This window comes from Poecile atricapillus, chromosome 3, assembly GCF_030490865.1.
Source record: "Poecile atricapillus isolate bPoeAtr1 chromosome 3, bPoeAtr1.hap1, whole genome shotgun sequence".
Lineage (NCBI taxonomy): Eukaryota > Metazoa > Chordata > Aves > Passeriformes > Paridae > Poecile > Poecile atricapillus.
The window spans coordinates 68,320,120-68,333,539 of record NC_081251.1 but is presented as its reverse complement, the minus strand read 5'-3'; the positions used below and the strand labels follow the sequence as shown (position 1 = coordinate 68,333,539).

Here is a 13,420-nt window from a genome sequence, read left to right as displayed (position 1 = left end):
GCAAGTATGGATCATAAACATTATAACCATTTTTTGAAATTAAAACATTGCACGAGGCTTTGTTTCATTACTAGAAGGGCAATTACCTGAGAATGACAATTTCTGTTTTGGCTGCATTCCCTGTCTGCTTGTAAGGATATATGGTCAAACAGGTACAAAAGAAGACATGAAAATTATGTGTCTATATATCACTAGAGAAGTTGGACGACATGATTTACATTTGCCTTCTGAAGATGTTTAAAAATATTCAGAAAATATCATGAAGAAGTAGAGAGAAGGGTTCTCTGGTTAAACAAGTGACTGGCCCAGAAAAGACTAGTACTGAGTGTGAAATGCAAGCATGCACCATCTTATCCTAGGGAAATTCACTGTTTTGACAAGTCTGAGGCTGATCTTGAAGGACAGGATGAAATAATTGTCAAAATACAAAAGAACCCCTTGCCTGGCCCACAACACCTGGTAATGTTACCTGCCAGGTCAGATGTCAAGGGTCATGTTCAGACCACATAAAATACAATTTAAAAAAATAAACAGAGAAAATTAAATTAATGGACATAGAGTCTCATAAAAAGAGAAAGAAGCAAAAGGTGTGGGACATGTGACAAAGTTTTAAATATTTGAAGAACACTGTTTTCCTAGTTTGGTACTAGGAAACAATGGCAAGGAACACCCAAATCCAGAAATTATACAGATTTCAGAATTTTACAACAACAGTGAATTATCATAAACCCACCCTTGCTTTTAATCTTACTGCTTGTCCTTACTAGACATACTCACCCCAGATACCTTGCTGTCCTGTATTAAACCACACAAATACTGCTGTTGCCTTTCATAAAATCATAGAATCATATAAGTTGGAACAGACCTTGAAGGTCATTAAGTCTGACCTTTATCAATATTTTATATCCATTTTTTTCCCAGAGCCAAAATAATCACCATAGTCCAGAAATGGGAATAGAAGTCCTGTGGATTTGGTTTAACCAAGTTATAAAAGGCAGAATGGAAGAACTGGCTCATACTTTGACTCATGCTCATGCTTTATCAAATCATACTATGACTAAACCATAGACAGTGTTTAAACTTTGGAGAGGGACACACACCAATGCAGTTTTCTAGTACATCTGTTGCATATTTCCCATCTTTATTTTAAAAGCAACTGCACAGAAACCTGCTAAATGTGACTGTAATACAACCAGCACAGACTGATGGCAAAGGTCAGAGAGGCCTTGGAGAAAACTAAATGCTTTTTCAAGTTTTTACAGTTACAAAGTATACAGGTGACTTTCAAAAGAAAAGGATACCTCTCCCATTATCTTTTGAATTAGTCTGAATCTCAGCAAGTATCCAAAAGGCCTTTTTTATTGCATTAATGTATTATCTCAGTAAGAAAAGTGAATAATTTGTAGCAGCAAGACATCATTTGTCTTGCTTGTTACCTAAAAGAGTTAATTTTACAGCAAGCCACAGCTTTGACTGAATTTAGCGTGGGTTTGAGGATGTTTTAGGGGATTTACTGCTTTAGTACCCATTTGTCCCTTTTTAACAAGTGTAAGATTATGGGGTTTAAAAAGAGATAATATTCAGGAAAGTCGAAAAAAGTTCTCTTTCAAAGACTTTAATGAGGAGTGCAACATTTCTTTTTGAATAAAAGCAGGTCCTCAATTTCTTTCTCCTGGAAGTAACTCACTGCCCCAATTTAGCTTGATTTATTATTGTTTTTGACTAACACCTTAATCCTCCTAAACAATTTTTGCTTATTTCCACAGTCTGCTATCAACAGAAGTTTCAAAATTATGACAATAATACTCTTTCTAAGCAGGTGAAAAGAAGAGAAAGATTTTTAAAATACGTTTACTCTGCCATCAAAAAGAGACATGCATCACTATATGTGAATAATACTAATTTCAGACCTATGTCAGATACTGGCTCTACCTTGGAAATAACAGCATAGACTTTATTCTAGGCCTGCTGCTCAGGATTGCAAGGGAGTTTTTACAGCTCTCCCTGACACTTGGCTTTTGCTATGGCTGGTATCTGAACAAGTGAAATTAAAACTTGTTTGGGAATGTCTCTGCAAGCTGCAGTTATCTACAAGAAGCTCAGCCATACTCTTTTTAACTGCAATCTAAGATATTTCTACATAAAGCAGAAATTGGGATTTACAGAAGTGACCGAGATTGCACTCCACATACCCTGAAATACACACAACAGCCCCCACTCTTGTCCCCCCCCCATAAGAACCCAAAAAACCCCCACAGGGAAACAGCAATTAAATTAAATTTGTAATGGAAACTAAACAGTGAGATAATAAAACTGTTCTCTAAACTGTCTCTCAGAAGAAAATTGAGGAATAGATGATTATTTGAATAAAACTTTCCAAATCCAATTCCTCTGCCTCATCTCCAAACATCATCTCAGTTGGAAGACCTAGGAAAAAATTATGGGCCAGCCAATCAAAAGTAACAGTCATGATGATTTTCAAGAATTTGTCTGTCCCTCAGACTGCGGCACAAATCTTCTAGAACTTCTGTAATCATCTGCAGGGCTGCCTCCGACTTGGGACCCAAGAAACAATGGTGGTTTTTGAGGCAAGTCCTCTTTGCATGTCCAACCTTGGTTCATTTCCTTTATTTTAAACCTGTGAGTCACAGTGATGTTTCTGATACCTAATCAACCTCTTTTTCTGCATCACCATTTTCCTGGCTCCACTGCCATACAGCTGTTCTCATGTCTCACTTTCCTGTAGTGCATTGCTGCCCTGTTCTCCAGGAATGATGACTTGCTTCCCTCTTCTGCTCCTTTTGTCAACTTAAAGTTGAAATACAATGCAAATTTAATATTCATAGTTTATATTTCACATGTAAATCTTCTGTATCAGTACTGTAGCTGGGTAGGTAACAAATAAAGCAATAAAGCAACTAAGGACCAGGATACCTGTAAGAATACCCTGAAAAAATATTTATTTACTCACCTTCAACCAACCAACCAACAAAAAATAATGAAACATTTGATCCTCAAAACTCATTTTCAGTAAAGAACAAAAATTACACTGGGGTGGATTTTGAACCATGTTGTCACTGCCCCTAGCCTCTGAACTTTTATCAGATGGTGAAACACTGTAAATAAAAAATAAACATTATACACAGATTCTCATCCAAACACTACCTTAAAAAACTATTTTAAAAATTTAGCTGTCCAGCATTGCAGCAGTCATTCATAAGTTTTTGGGAGGCCTTTGGGCAGCTTGAAAATCTATTACAAATTGTATTTAGCTCTACCATCACCCTTCCCTTTTCAGTCTGTTTGTGTTTTATCTTTTGTTCTTTTCAAAAGAAGTTTCTGGTTTTTACTGTGACAGTAAATTCATGATGGTGTTTTCAAAAAAAATTATTTCAATGACTCTTGAGAGTAACAGTGTAGCCAAAGTATGAACTTCTCCATTCTTCCATTTATGTCTTCTAAAGCCAGAAGCCGACATTGCTGACTGTAAGCCAGTCTTTTGCTTCTGATATTTCCTAGGTATGTTTACAGTGAGATTAAAAACATCTGCTGGACCAGGCAGATTTATCCACAGTTCAGCCAAAGCTCTTAATCAGATTCAATTTCCTCTTGTTCTGGTCCCTTTTACTCTCTTGATGTTTCCACAATTCATCTCTTCCAAACCTGAAAATAACATTCTCAGATTCAAAACCTTTAGATCCATTTCTGTAGCAAATATAAAAGCTCTCTGCACCTTCACAGGTCTCAGGTCCACAGATACTTTGTGTTTATTCCCTATCTAGCTCCAATCTACATCAGATGGAAAATTGCTTTCTGTTCTCCTTCCTTGATGTCAGTGATTAGACAATAATGTCTCAGTCTTTTTGCATCTATTTCCCGTGGTTGGAATCTTTCGCACCAATACTGATGCTATTGACCATGTTCAAGTTTTTTATTTTTTATTTAAACTTTCTCATTGTATTCTACTTTTCCACACACGTCATCACCTAATTTTACTTCCCCCACTAAAAGTAGCTTTCCCCAGTGTCAGAGCAGAAGATATAGTTCATGTGTGACTTCACTGGTAATGATACCAAACTGCATAAACAGAAAAGAAAAGCTTAACTCTAGGTATGGTGAAGCAATATTGAGCTGTAGTAACGAAAAAAAAAAAAGTACAGTTTAATTGGAATTATTGTAACAATTGACATTCTTTTTCACAATTCTAGAACTCAAACACAATTGAGTATGTAAGAAATTTTATTTTTTAAAGTTTTGTTTCAGATGGACTTTGACAAAGAACTCAGAAAAATCTTGTTTAGACAGTGTGTGACTCCCATAGCTGAAAGCCAATATCTTTATGTACTTCAGAAATAGCTTGGAAACATAACTAGAGTGAAGTTAAAAGGCTTAGCAAGCAAAAAAGCAGACTAAAAAAGAAAAATAGTCAGAGTTATTTAAGGGTATTTTTAGTTACGCTGATAATTTCGTTTGTGTGACTCATACCCCAGGAAACCTTTGAGATGATAATAGTCAAAGACAGGTACCTTCTGATTCAAGAAACCAGGCACAACACGTCTATTCACTAAAAATCATGAACTTTTGAATGCACACACACCTGAAGTCTACAATATCAGATTCATATAAACTGTAGATCCTTAAAAGAGGGAATCAAGCCCTAACCCCTTGCCCTACTGCTCTTTTCTTGTCTCCAGGCTACCCCAATGCTCCACAGAAGCTGACATTTATCAGCAATCCGGCTCATGGACCCAGCAGCCCCACCAGCACTCACCACTGGACGGTGCACGTCCCAAAATGCTCGCTCCTGACTGTCAAGAATCTTCCTCTCTATCTTGTCTCTCTTCTTGTCAACCCTGTCAATGTCATAGGATATTTAAAAGAAACAGCATTGAGGACAGTAGTTTTAAACATAAAATGTGTCCAACCCCTTTTCCCCCACCCCCTTCAAAAAACATGCGAAAAGAAAACTGCTCATCTCCAAAGGAACTTACTTTGCTTGTGCTTCAGCTTGCATAAAAATAAACTCCCATTTCCGAGCAAAAGCTCGCTGTAGCCTGGCCAAACTCTCCTGAAAATACATCACAATTTTAGTGGGTTAGATTGCAGGTTACTTACTCTTTTACAGCTTCTGGCTTTATCTTTCCCTCCTCTCCTCTCCTCACCCTCACCATGATGTAATACAAGCCATGATAGTTGTGTCAGTGTAAATGGACCTTACTTATCTGATATAAAGTTTTTTCTTGACACCAAATGAGATGCAATACTTTTGAACGCCTTGACTATTTTAGTTTTGAAACTCTGATGAAAAGGACAGATGCATCCTTCAGCAGAACATGGGATTTCTGAAACATTTTTATATACTGTGTGCTATCTTAGCAATTTTGAAATAGTACACAGAAACATCCTTGTTTTGAAAGTATGTAATAACGAAAAATAACAGCAGTTATCTCCATATTGGATGATCCATGTGAAAATTCCTCATCTGTCATCTATGCAAATGGTTTCCACTGAACAGTGTTGGCTGCCATTTTTTGTAGTATAAGCAAACCTCCACAGCTATCCTCTTTTTTAAAAATACAGAGTATAGTTCTTCAATACTGTACAGGAAATGTATCTATTCTACAGCCAACTAATAATAACAGGATTTATTTTATAAAATAATCGCAAAATTCTTTCTTCCACTGATGATGGAACATTTTCACTGTCTCCAACACCATCTCCTTTTTAAATCTCTTCCCACCTTAAACAGCAGCAGTATGCAGTCTTCTTAACCAAAATGTGTTGATTTTACTATATTTCTATGCATTGCAAATGTATCTCTGTGCCATGTTTACCAAAAATAAAGACTACAGAAAGAGAAGAGCAGACTTTCTAGAGATCTTGTCAATACTAGAAAAGGCTCTCATGGATTGTACACTGAAGGGGAGTTTTCTAAGGCATGTGAGTATAAAATTATGCATATCCCACAGTGCAGTACACTGAAAAACAAGCTTGTGCCAGAAGAAGCAATACAGTGTCTCAGCATGGTGCTGTGGCTGGAGTATCTGGTGTGTTGAGAGGTCTGGCTGACTATCCTGCTCTCAGGTCACAGCAGCACAGCTGGACAGCTTTCAGCACAGAGACAAGGCTGTTCATGAATTTTATGTTGACATGCTCATGAAAAATTCAGGAACTTTTTGGGTCAGAATTCAAGACATCTCTCTCCTTATATAATGCCATCCTCATCAGCTAATCCAGCTCCCTCCTTTTCAGGTTCTTCTTGGTCCCAATTGTCTTACTTTGCCCAAGGCACAGCACAACTGTCGGGGAGTAGGAATGCCTCTAGTCTGACCCTCTTTGCCTCTCATCTAGCTGATGGGAAAAGGCTCAAGTGTCAGCATCACTTATAAAGAATGAGATTTACATTTCCACATCTATCAAGGGCTTTTGGAAATATTCTCAGGGATCCTTTTTTCAAACCATAAATGGTGTTGAAAACTGCTTCCAAACACTCATGGTGTGGCTGGGATTTGTGAAGGTATTTGTGATCCTGGCATGAGGATCTGAACAAAGTAAGATTAGAGATGGGTTGTAATCTCAACATTTGTCCAGTTAGCCTTCACTATCATGTCTCAAATACCATTTAAGACTACTGAGCAGTGTTAGACCCACAAGCTGGAAGAACTGGATAACTAATAGCTTTTCACACATAATACCCATAGTTCTCATGCTCAACATTATTTCATGGGCTTACTAGGCCCAGCAGAGAAATTTGTGGTTTTTGCCAGGTACTTACAGCTTCATAGTCTGCTAGTTCTAGCCTTGCTTTGTTTTGCATTGTCCGCTTGCAGAGGTAAACAGCTGGAACAGAATAAAATAACACAGAATTTACTACTATCTCATCAAACATGGCAGAGCAGAAATAAAAGCATCATGTCTGGTTTAAAGCTAGCTTTTTTGGTTTGATTTCTCCCTTTGTTCTAGAAATCTTTAAACGTGGGATCAATGCTACCAGTATTGTAACTGAAATGATGGATCAGATACAGAGGTTCATTAAATAATAATAAAATCTGCTTTATGCAACAGACTTCACGTGCAAAATTCATGAGGTACCTGAGGTCAGGGTTTTTTAATGGCCAGGGAACTAGCACATTAAAGAAAAATGGCAAAGACATTTTTCAAACTGTGTATAAATAATAAGGCATGAGAGTTTTAGCAGGAGCTGCTGCTGTATTAGTCAAACAGGTTTTTAAGAACATGAATACATGTTTTTATTTATTTTTACTCTATATTTAGAAAACAAAAACTTTCAGCCTAAGAGGATTTCAGCTAAAATATAATTCCAGATAAAATTCATGTCTCATACAGATTAGTCTGCTATAACCAATACTTAAACAAGAAAATAACGTGAGACCAAAATATGGGGGGGGGAAGGGGGGAAGTGTTATCTATTGCATATTAAAAAAAAAAATTCTTTCATTTATTTTCTGAATCAAAAAATCCTTCAGAAGACCTGTCCTTCTTCCACTTCATTCAGACAGAAGAGAATCTTTGGTAATAAAATGCTGAAGTACATTTTCGATAGACTTTATTTGGCAACAAATACTTTCCAGACTCTGAATATTTTACAGCTTCCCCCACCAGTCAGACAATGAGTGCAGCACAACTCCTAATTGTGCAATATTTACCCATTTCATTATTTCAGAGCACTGCTCATATGAGATGGATGAATCTTTTGATCAGTGTAGGCAATAAAACCTTAACTTATCTGTTGTCTCTACAGTCAGCAAAAAGAGCCCATAGTTACTGGTTGTGCTTAGGAATGTTTCTGCTCCCTGACTGCCAGCTGGTCTACTACAGGAGCAAAGCCTCTCTGGGAAATAACTTCACACAGGAACTTAATGCTTCCTAACTAGGAAGAAGTAGGTGCTCATTTTAGATATAGCTTTGAGCATTAAGGTGGTCAACCCAAATATAATTTAAGATTCCATGGAAATATTTATTCCTGACAAGACACCTGCAAATGCATACAAACCCACTCCAGTGAATGTTCTTTTAGTTGAATTGATTACAAGCACTTCTACCTCCAATGAAAGGTGTTCCTTGATGTAAAATGAAGTTCTATTTTAATGCATTGTTTTAGTGCGTTATTTGGTCTATTTTCTTTTATAATATTTCTCTTTCCACTCTCATAAGAAGCCATGGTCTCTTTCCCTATTCCCTGTCCCCCCATATACCCTCTGGTTCCAAAGCAGTTTCTGTGTCTACAAAATCTACAAAGACAGATATATATCCATGTCACACACAGCAGACAGTTTCTATAGCTTTCATGAATTTTAATATTATTATACACTTACACTAATGCATTGGCATGCATGCTGAAATGTCACAAAAAGATGAGGGGATGAATTTTGGACCTATGTACCAGGGTTGCATTCACAATCAGTAATGTGGTAAGAGATTCTTGAGGAAAGAGACAGTCATTGCCATTTAGCTTCTTTTACTTTGAAACCTTTTCCTCCTTTCCTTCAAAACTGGTTATTATATCGATCAAGAGAAAAAAAATTCCTAAACCCCTTGTAAATAATAGCAATAAAATACACACTTTATATAAATGTGATGTAGACAGTTCTGAGAATTCCAGGGGTCAAAATTTGTCTAGCAATTTAATAATACCTGAAGAGAAACACAAAATGCTACCTATTCCTGCACTTGATCAAGACTTTTAAACCACATTCTTATAGTCCCAGTACAGGCACTTTTAGTTAGTTTGGCTCTCTCTTGAGTCCCATTGTGGGCAGATTCTGGGATTATATTTTGTGCTACCCCCTACAAAAATTCTTGTTTCAGTGATAACTGACTGCTCATCTTTCTGTCAGGATAGGTTTCATCAAAAAAAGTACCTTCAGACAACAGAGATTTCAACACTGGAGAAACAAGCACCAGTCACCAGGAAACAAATTAGCTTGACACATTATTAATTTAATACTGTGTCTTCACTGTGTAACTCTACTGCAGTTATTTTCCCTGCAGGGTTCTTTTAATGACCCTCTTTGCTCCCGATCCAGAGTAAAGACTCCATATAAAGGTGTTTGGTTTTCATTATGAGCATAACTTGGCCAAGACTCAAAAAAATCATATTTATCCCACAGATCCTTTTTTTTTAAACTGAAATATTCAGATCCCTTCCCCTTCAGAGAAGCCTAATGGTTATAACACCTGTGGCTTGGATTCCTTATGACAGAAATGTACCTATGTGCCACTGTCAATAAGGTAGAATAGGCCCAAGGAAGAATTACTATTGTGGGAAGTACAGCATATCCACTAGTGTAGAAAAAAGTGCTGGAGGACATTCCTACTCTGACTCAATTTACTGCTATGTGCTAACAATTACATCCTTATAAAAGTGCATGTTTGAGCCTCTATTTAAGACCTAACTGTACTGCCACGAAAAGCTGGCAGCAGCTCAGGAATTTGTGTTCCCCAGTTTACACTCTCTCTATTATATTATTTGGTTTATCTGTAAAAAATTCAGTAGCATGATGGAAAGCAAGAATGTGAAAATCAATTATTTGAAGATATAGAGTAATGAGGCTTTGTTCTTCTGACTTTTAGGAAAATGAGATTTGACATATGGATACTCCCACCTTTCACAGGCACTGCTCCTTTTCTGCACCAAATCACAAATGAATAACTGTACTTGTCCAGTATTTGGACTTTGAGGATGTCAATCAATTTTCCTCTCAAAGCAGAGTCAGGATCTTCCAGAATTTCAGTGAATTACCGTGTCTGCTTTTCCAATCTCATGTGTTGACAGTGTTTTTATAGTTTCACAAGCAGTACAGCCTGCAGGAAGGATCTCCAACTAAAGCTCTCTATTTCTGTATATAGTTCCCTATTTATCCATCCCGCAAAGGTCCTGCTCAGGGCCCTCAGTATACCAAGGAGCTGTAATTCCACCCAGCAGGCCTGTGCCCAGGAGCTTTGCTCAAGCCTAGCTTCTCCCCCTGACACAGGGTTGAGCTGTGTTGTAGATACATCTCAAACAGCCCTGTAGCCTACCCATGCTGCTACCTTGCTCCTGCCTGCACTGTTGTCTACCTTAGTTCTTGCCTACCTTCCCTTGATTGCCGCTCCCTGACAAGGATGCTGAAAAATGCTTACCATGGGGATGAATGATATGCAAGGAACAGGGTCTGATTAATAGCCTCAATTTGCTAAATATGGACTGCCATATACACTCTTATTTTTAGAGCCAGTGTATTCCGATGGATTTTGCAATCAACATAATTGCCTCTACTAAAGTGAATTATATATTAGATGCTATAACTTGTGCTTTAGAAGTGACTGATTACCATGAGAGAACAGATTCGCCAATAATTTTAAAGGCCATATTAATTTGTAACATTTCATAATGAAAGATGGTCAGTGATGTTTATAAATGGGTATTTGAACAACAAACCATGAAACTGAAACACATTTCAGTAGCTGTGCAGTAAATAGAGCCTACTAGGTCTTGAAAATTCTTTTCAGGCATTCACAAAATGTGTGCAATATGACAGTTTCAAGTGAGACTACAAAGCCAGAGTTACATAGAGAGGATGCCTGTATTTTTCTCCCTGCAAGTTTTTAAACTGTTAAACCCCCTCCCCCAAAGAAAACATTTTCATGGTTAGCTACATGTGTTTCCTATTCTTGACCGTTCACTTGCACTTGAAAGCTCCTAAAAAACCTCTGGAGCTTTTCTTTAGATAAGATCATAGAGATTATGACAGGTTTCATTCTAGACTCAAAAAACTGGACTGAATACACATTATAGTATACACACTTACTCAAAAAAACCATGACAAACCAAACCCAGAACTTTCATCAAAAACCCACACTGGGGAGTTTTATATTGTTGCTAAACAGGGGCTAAATCTTCCCTTTTGCCAGAATGGAGAAAAAGCCACAGCTAAATTCAGTGTAAGTTCAACTGGGCCTCTGAAGACCACAGACTATGGCAATTACACACCCACCACCATGTACACAAACTTCTTCCACAATTGTGCCAGCGCTAGCAGTGTCTCAGCTTGACTCAACCCAGACGGTGAGTGCGCTTTCAGTGAAAGCTCGTTATGTCCACTGAAGCCAGGTTAAATTTATGCACTCCCTGAGTCAAAATTCTGTTTTTAGAGTCAGTGTGTATAAGTCTAGTCTGTATCTGAAGAGCAAAGAAAATAGCAAATACCGCAAGGTCTAAGGGTTTCGAAGTTCCTGTGGGCAGACAGTTCTTCCTCTACATGCAAGTGCCTGCTTCAGATAGAGATTTACAGGACAACTGGCACAAAACATGACTGCAGGATGTAAAGCATGAAATGAACCCTTTTATTTAAACATTCGAATTTCTAGGTCTATTTCATACCATCTTTAGGTCACCTCTGCTCTTAGTCATTAGAAAAAAAAAATTGCCCTTAGCAACAGCTATTGAGTTTCACTTAGTCTTAAAAATGGGTCACCACAGAGCCCTGAGTATCTATAAAAGAACCACACTCTTAAGTAAATGCTAATAACATTAAGTTATAAGGAAGACCATGGTCAGGTTTATGTACATTAAACTGCCAAATCATCAAAACCCGAAGTTATGAAACACTTCTCCCCTTCTCTGCTCTTTGATCCTGTTCTTTCCTATAACACCTCAGTAAAGCAATTTGATTATAGGTTTACACAAGCAGAGGACCTTCTTACAAAAACAAAGGTCAAGAAAGAAACCAAATTTCAAACTGCCAAAGAGATCAAGAATTAGAAAAAGATAAATTCATCTTCAACATAAAGAAGTCCCCAGATGATGATGGCCTTGGAAAATCCTGCAGGGTGACAAAAATGAGTATGGGAGAAAGGTCACCCAAGTTACATGAACTGTAGGATCAGATGGAGAATATTCAATTGTCAAATACAATTTAAAGTTATATCCATTGAATCATTTCATGCTTCTTGATATTATCATAATGCTTTCAATTTGCCATAATGGTTAAATTTTCAGAGAATTAGAAAGCCTACAGCTCCAGGGACAGTGCAGGAAAAGGCATGAAAGTGGAGCATTCCTCCACACCTTTCTAATCTGTGTCTCTCGTGTTGACGGGATGAGGGAAGTCATATGAGTAGGGGCTTTTCAGCCTAGGAAAGAGAAGACTTAGGGGAGATCTCATTGCAGTATGCAGCTTAATTGTCAGGGGAAGAGGAGGGGCAGGCACTGATCTCTCTGTAGTGACCAGTGACAAGGCCTGAAGTTGTGACAGGGGACGTTTAGGTTGGATATCAGGAAAAGGTTCTTCACCCAGGGGTTGTTAGGTACTGGAACAGCACCAAGACTGTCAGAGTTCAAGCAGTGTTTGAACAATACTCTCAGGCATGTGGTGTGATTCTTGGGGTGCCCTGTGCAGGGCCAGGAGCTGGACTCCAACGTTCTCTGTGATTCCCTTCCAACTCACAATATTCTATGAAACTCATTTAGTTTACTCAACAGAGTAACTTGAAAGCAATTCAGAAAACTCCAAGTTTTGTTTATGAACGTTGGAATTCTGATAAGAAATTTTATTTTTATTTATAGGGGACCTGGATGCACATTATCAATGCTTTTAAAACAGAACTGCAGAAATATGTACTTAGATCAGTTACCCTTTCTTGTGTGTGCATACACATGTATAGGCCAAACACATTTTCCATGCTCCTCATATTATGGGAATAAGTTATACTTTTATGGAAAGAATAACTTTCCATAAGGTAAAAGGTAAGCACAAAACTCTAAATTGGTGAGATGATTTGAAAGCATTATCAGGAAATGCCTCCTGGTTACAGAGCCCTCATTGCAGTGATTTATCAATGCAGAATTAGCAAGCATCAGAACAAAATTCAGGCCATGTTTGTTTGAAGTGAGACTTTCATTTAATCATTTATATGACAGAGGTATCTTCTAGTGAGTGGATAATGTATCTCTGCAGAGAAATATATAATGGTATATGAATTCAGAGTGGGAAAAAATACTGTAGGTCACCTCTTCCATCCATCTGCTAATATAAGGGTCTTCCCTAAAGCTCATTTTATTTGGTTCTACCCAGATCAAATTCTATGCATAGCAAGCACTGACACCAGTCACATTTTTCTTGAGAGGCCGTTTTTCTTGGTGGACTGTACTCCTCACTTAGTCTTGTCAGCAAGATTTTAGTCAATACATTCTGTATATGTAGCTTCCTAAAGGCAAGTCATTCACTAAAGGAGTCACAACCCAGTCTTAGAAACAGTTTAGTATGTTACTTGAGTTCTGGTATGAAAAGTCTGTTTCTTTCTCCACCTAGAAATCCAGAAAATTTTGAGAGATAGGTCCTTAACAGAGGGATCTGTATTAAGGACTTAGAAGAATTGCTTGCAGGAGTCATTGCTGACATATTTTGACATTAGCTGT

At 37.7% G+C, this 13,420-nt stretch overlaps 1 protein-coding gene across 4 annotated transcripts in view; it reads right to left on the bottom strand.

Moving 5' to 3' along the window:
* RGS7 (regulator of G protein signaling 7) overlaps positions 1 to 13,420 on the bottom strand; it is a 266,876-nt gene that overhangs the window by 51,736 nt on the left and 201,720 nt on the right. For all 4 annotated transcript variants that reach the window (XM_058835396.1, XM_058835399.1, XM_058835398.1 and 1 more), the window contains 3 exons: positions 6,776 to 6,840; positions 4,992 to 5,068; positions 4,772 to 4,853 (listed from right to left, as the gene is read on the bottom strand). In XM_058835396.1, coding sequence (XP_058691379.1) covers positions 4,772 to 4,853; positions 4,992 to 5,068; positions 6,776 to 6,840 — 224 coding nt within the window. The remainder of the gene's footprint in view (positions 1 to 4,771; positions 4,854 to 4,991; positions 5,069 to 6,775; positions 6,841 to 13,420) is intronic.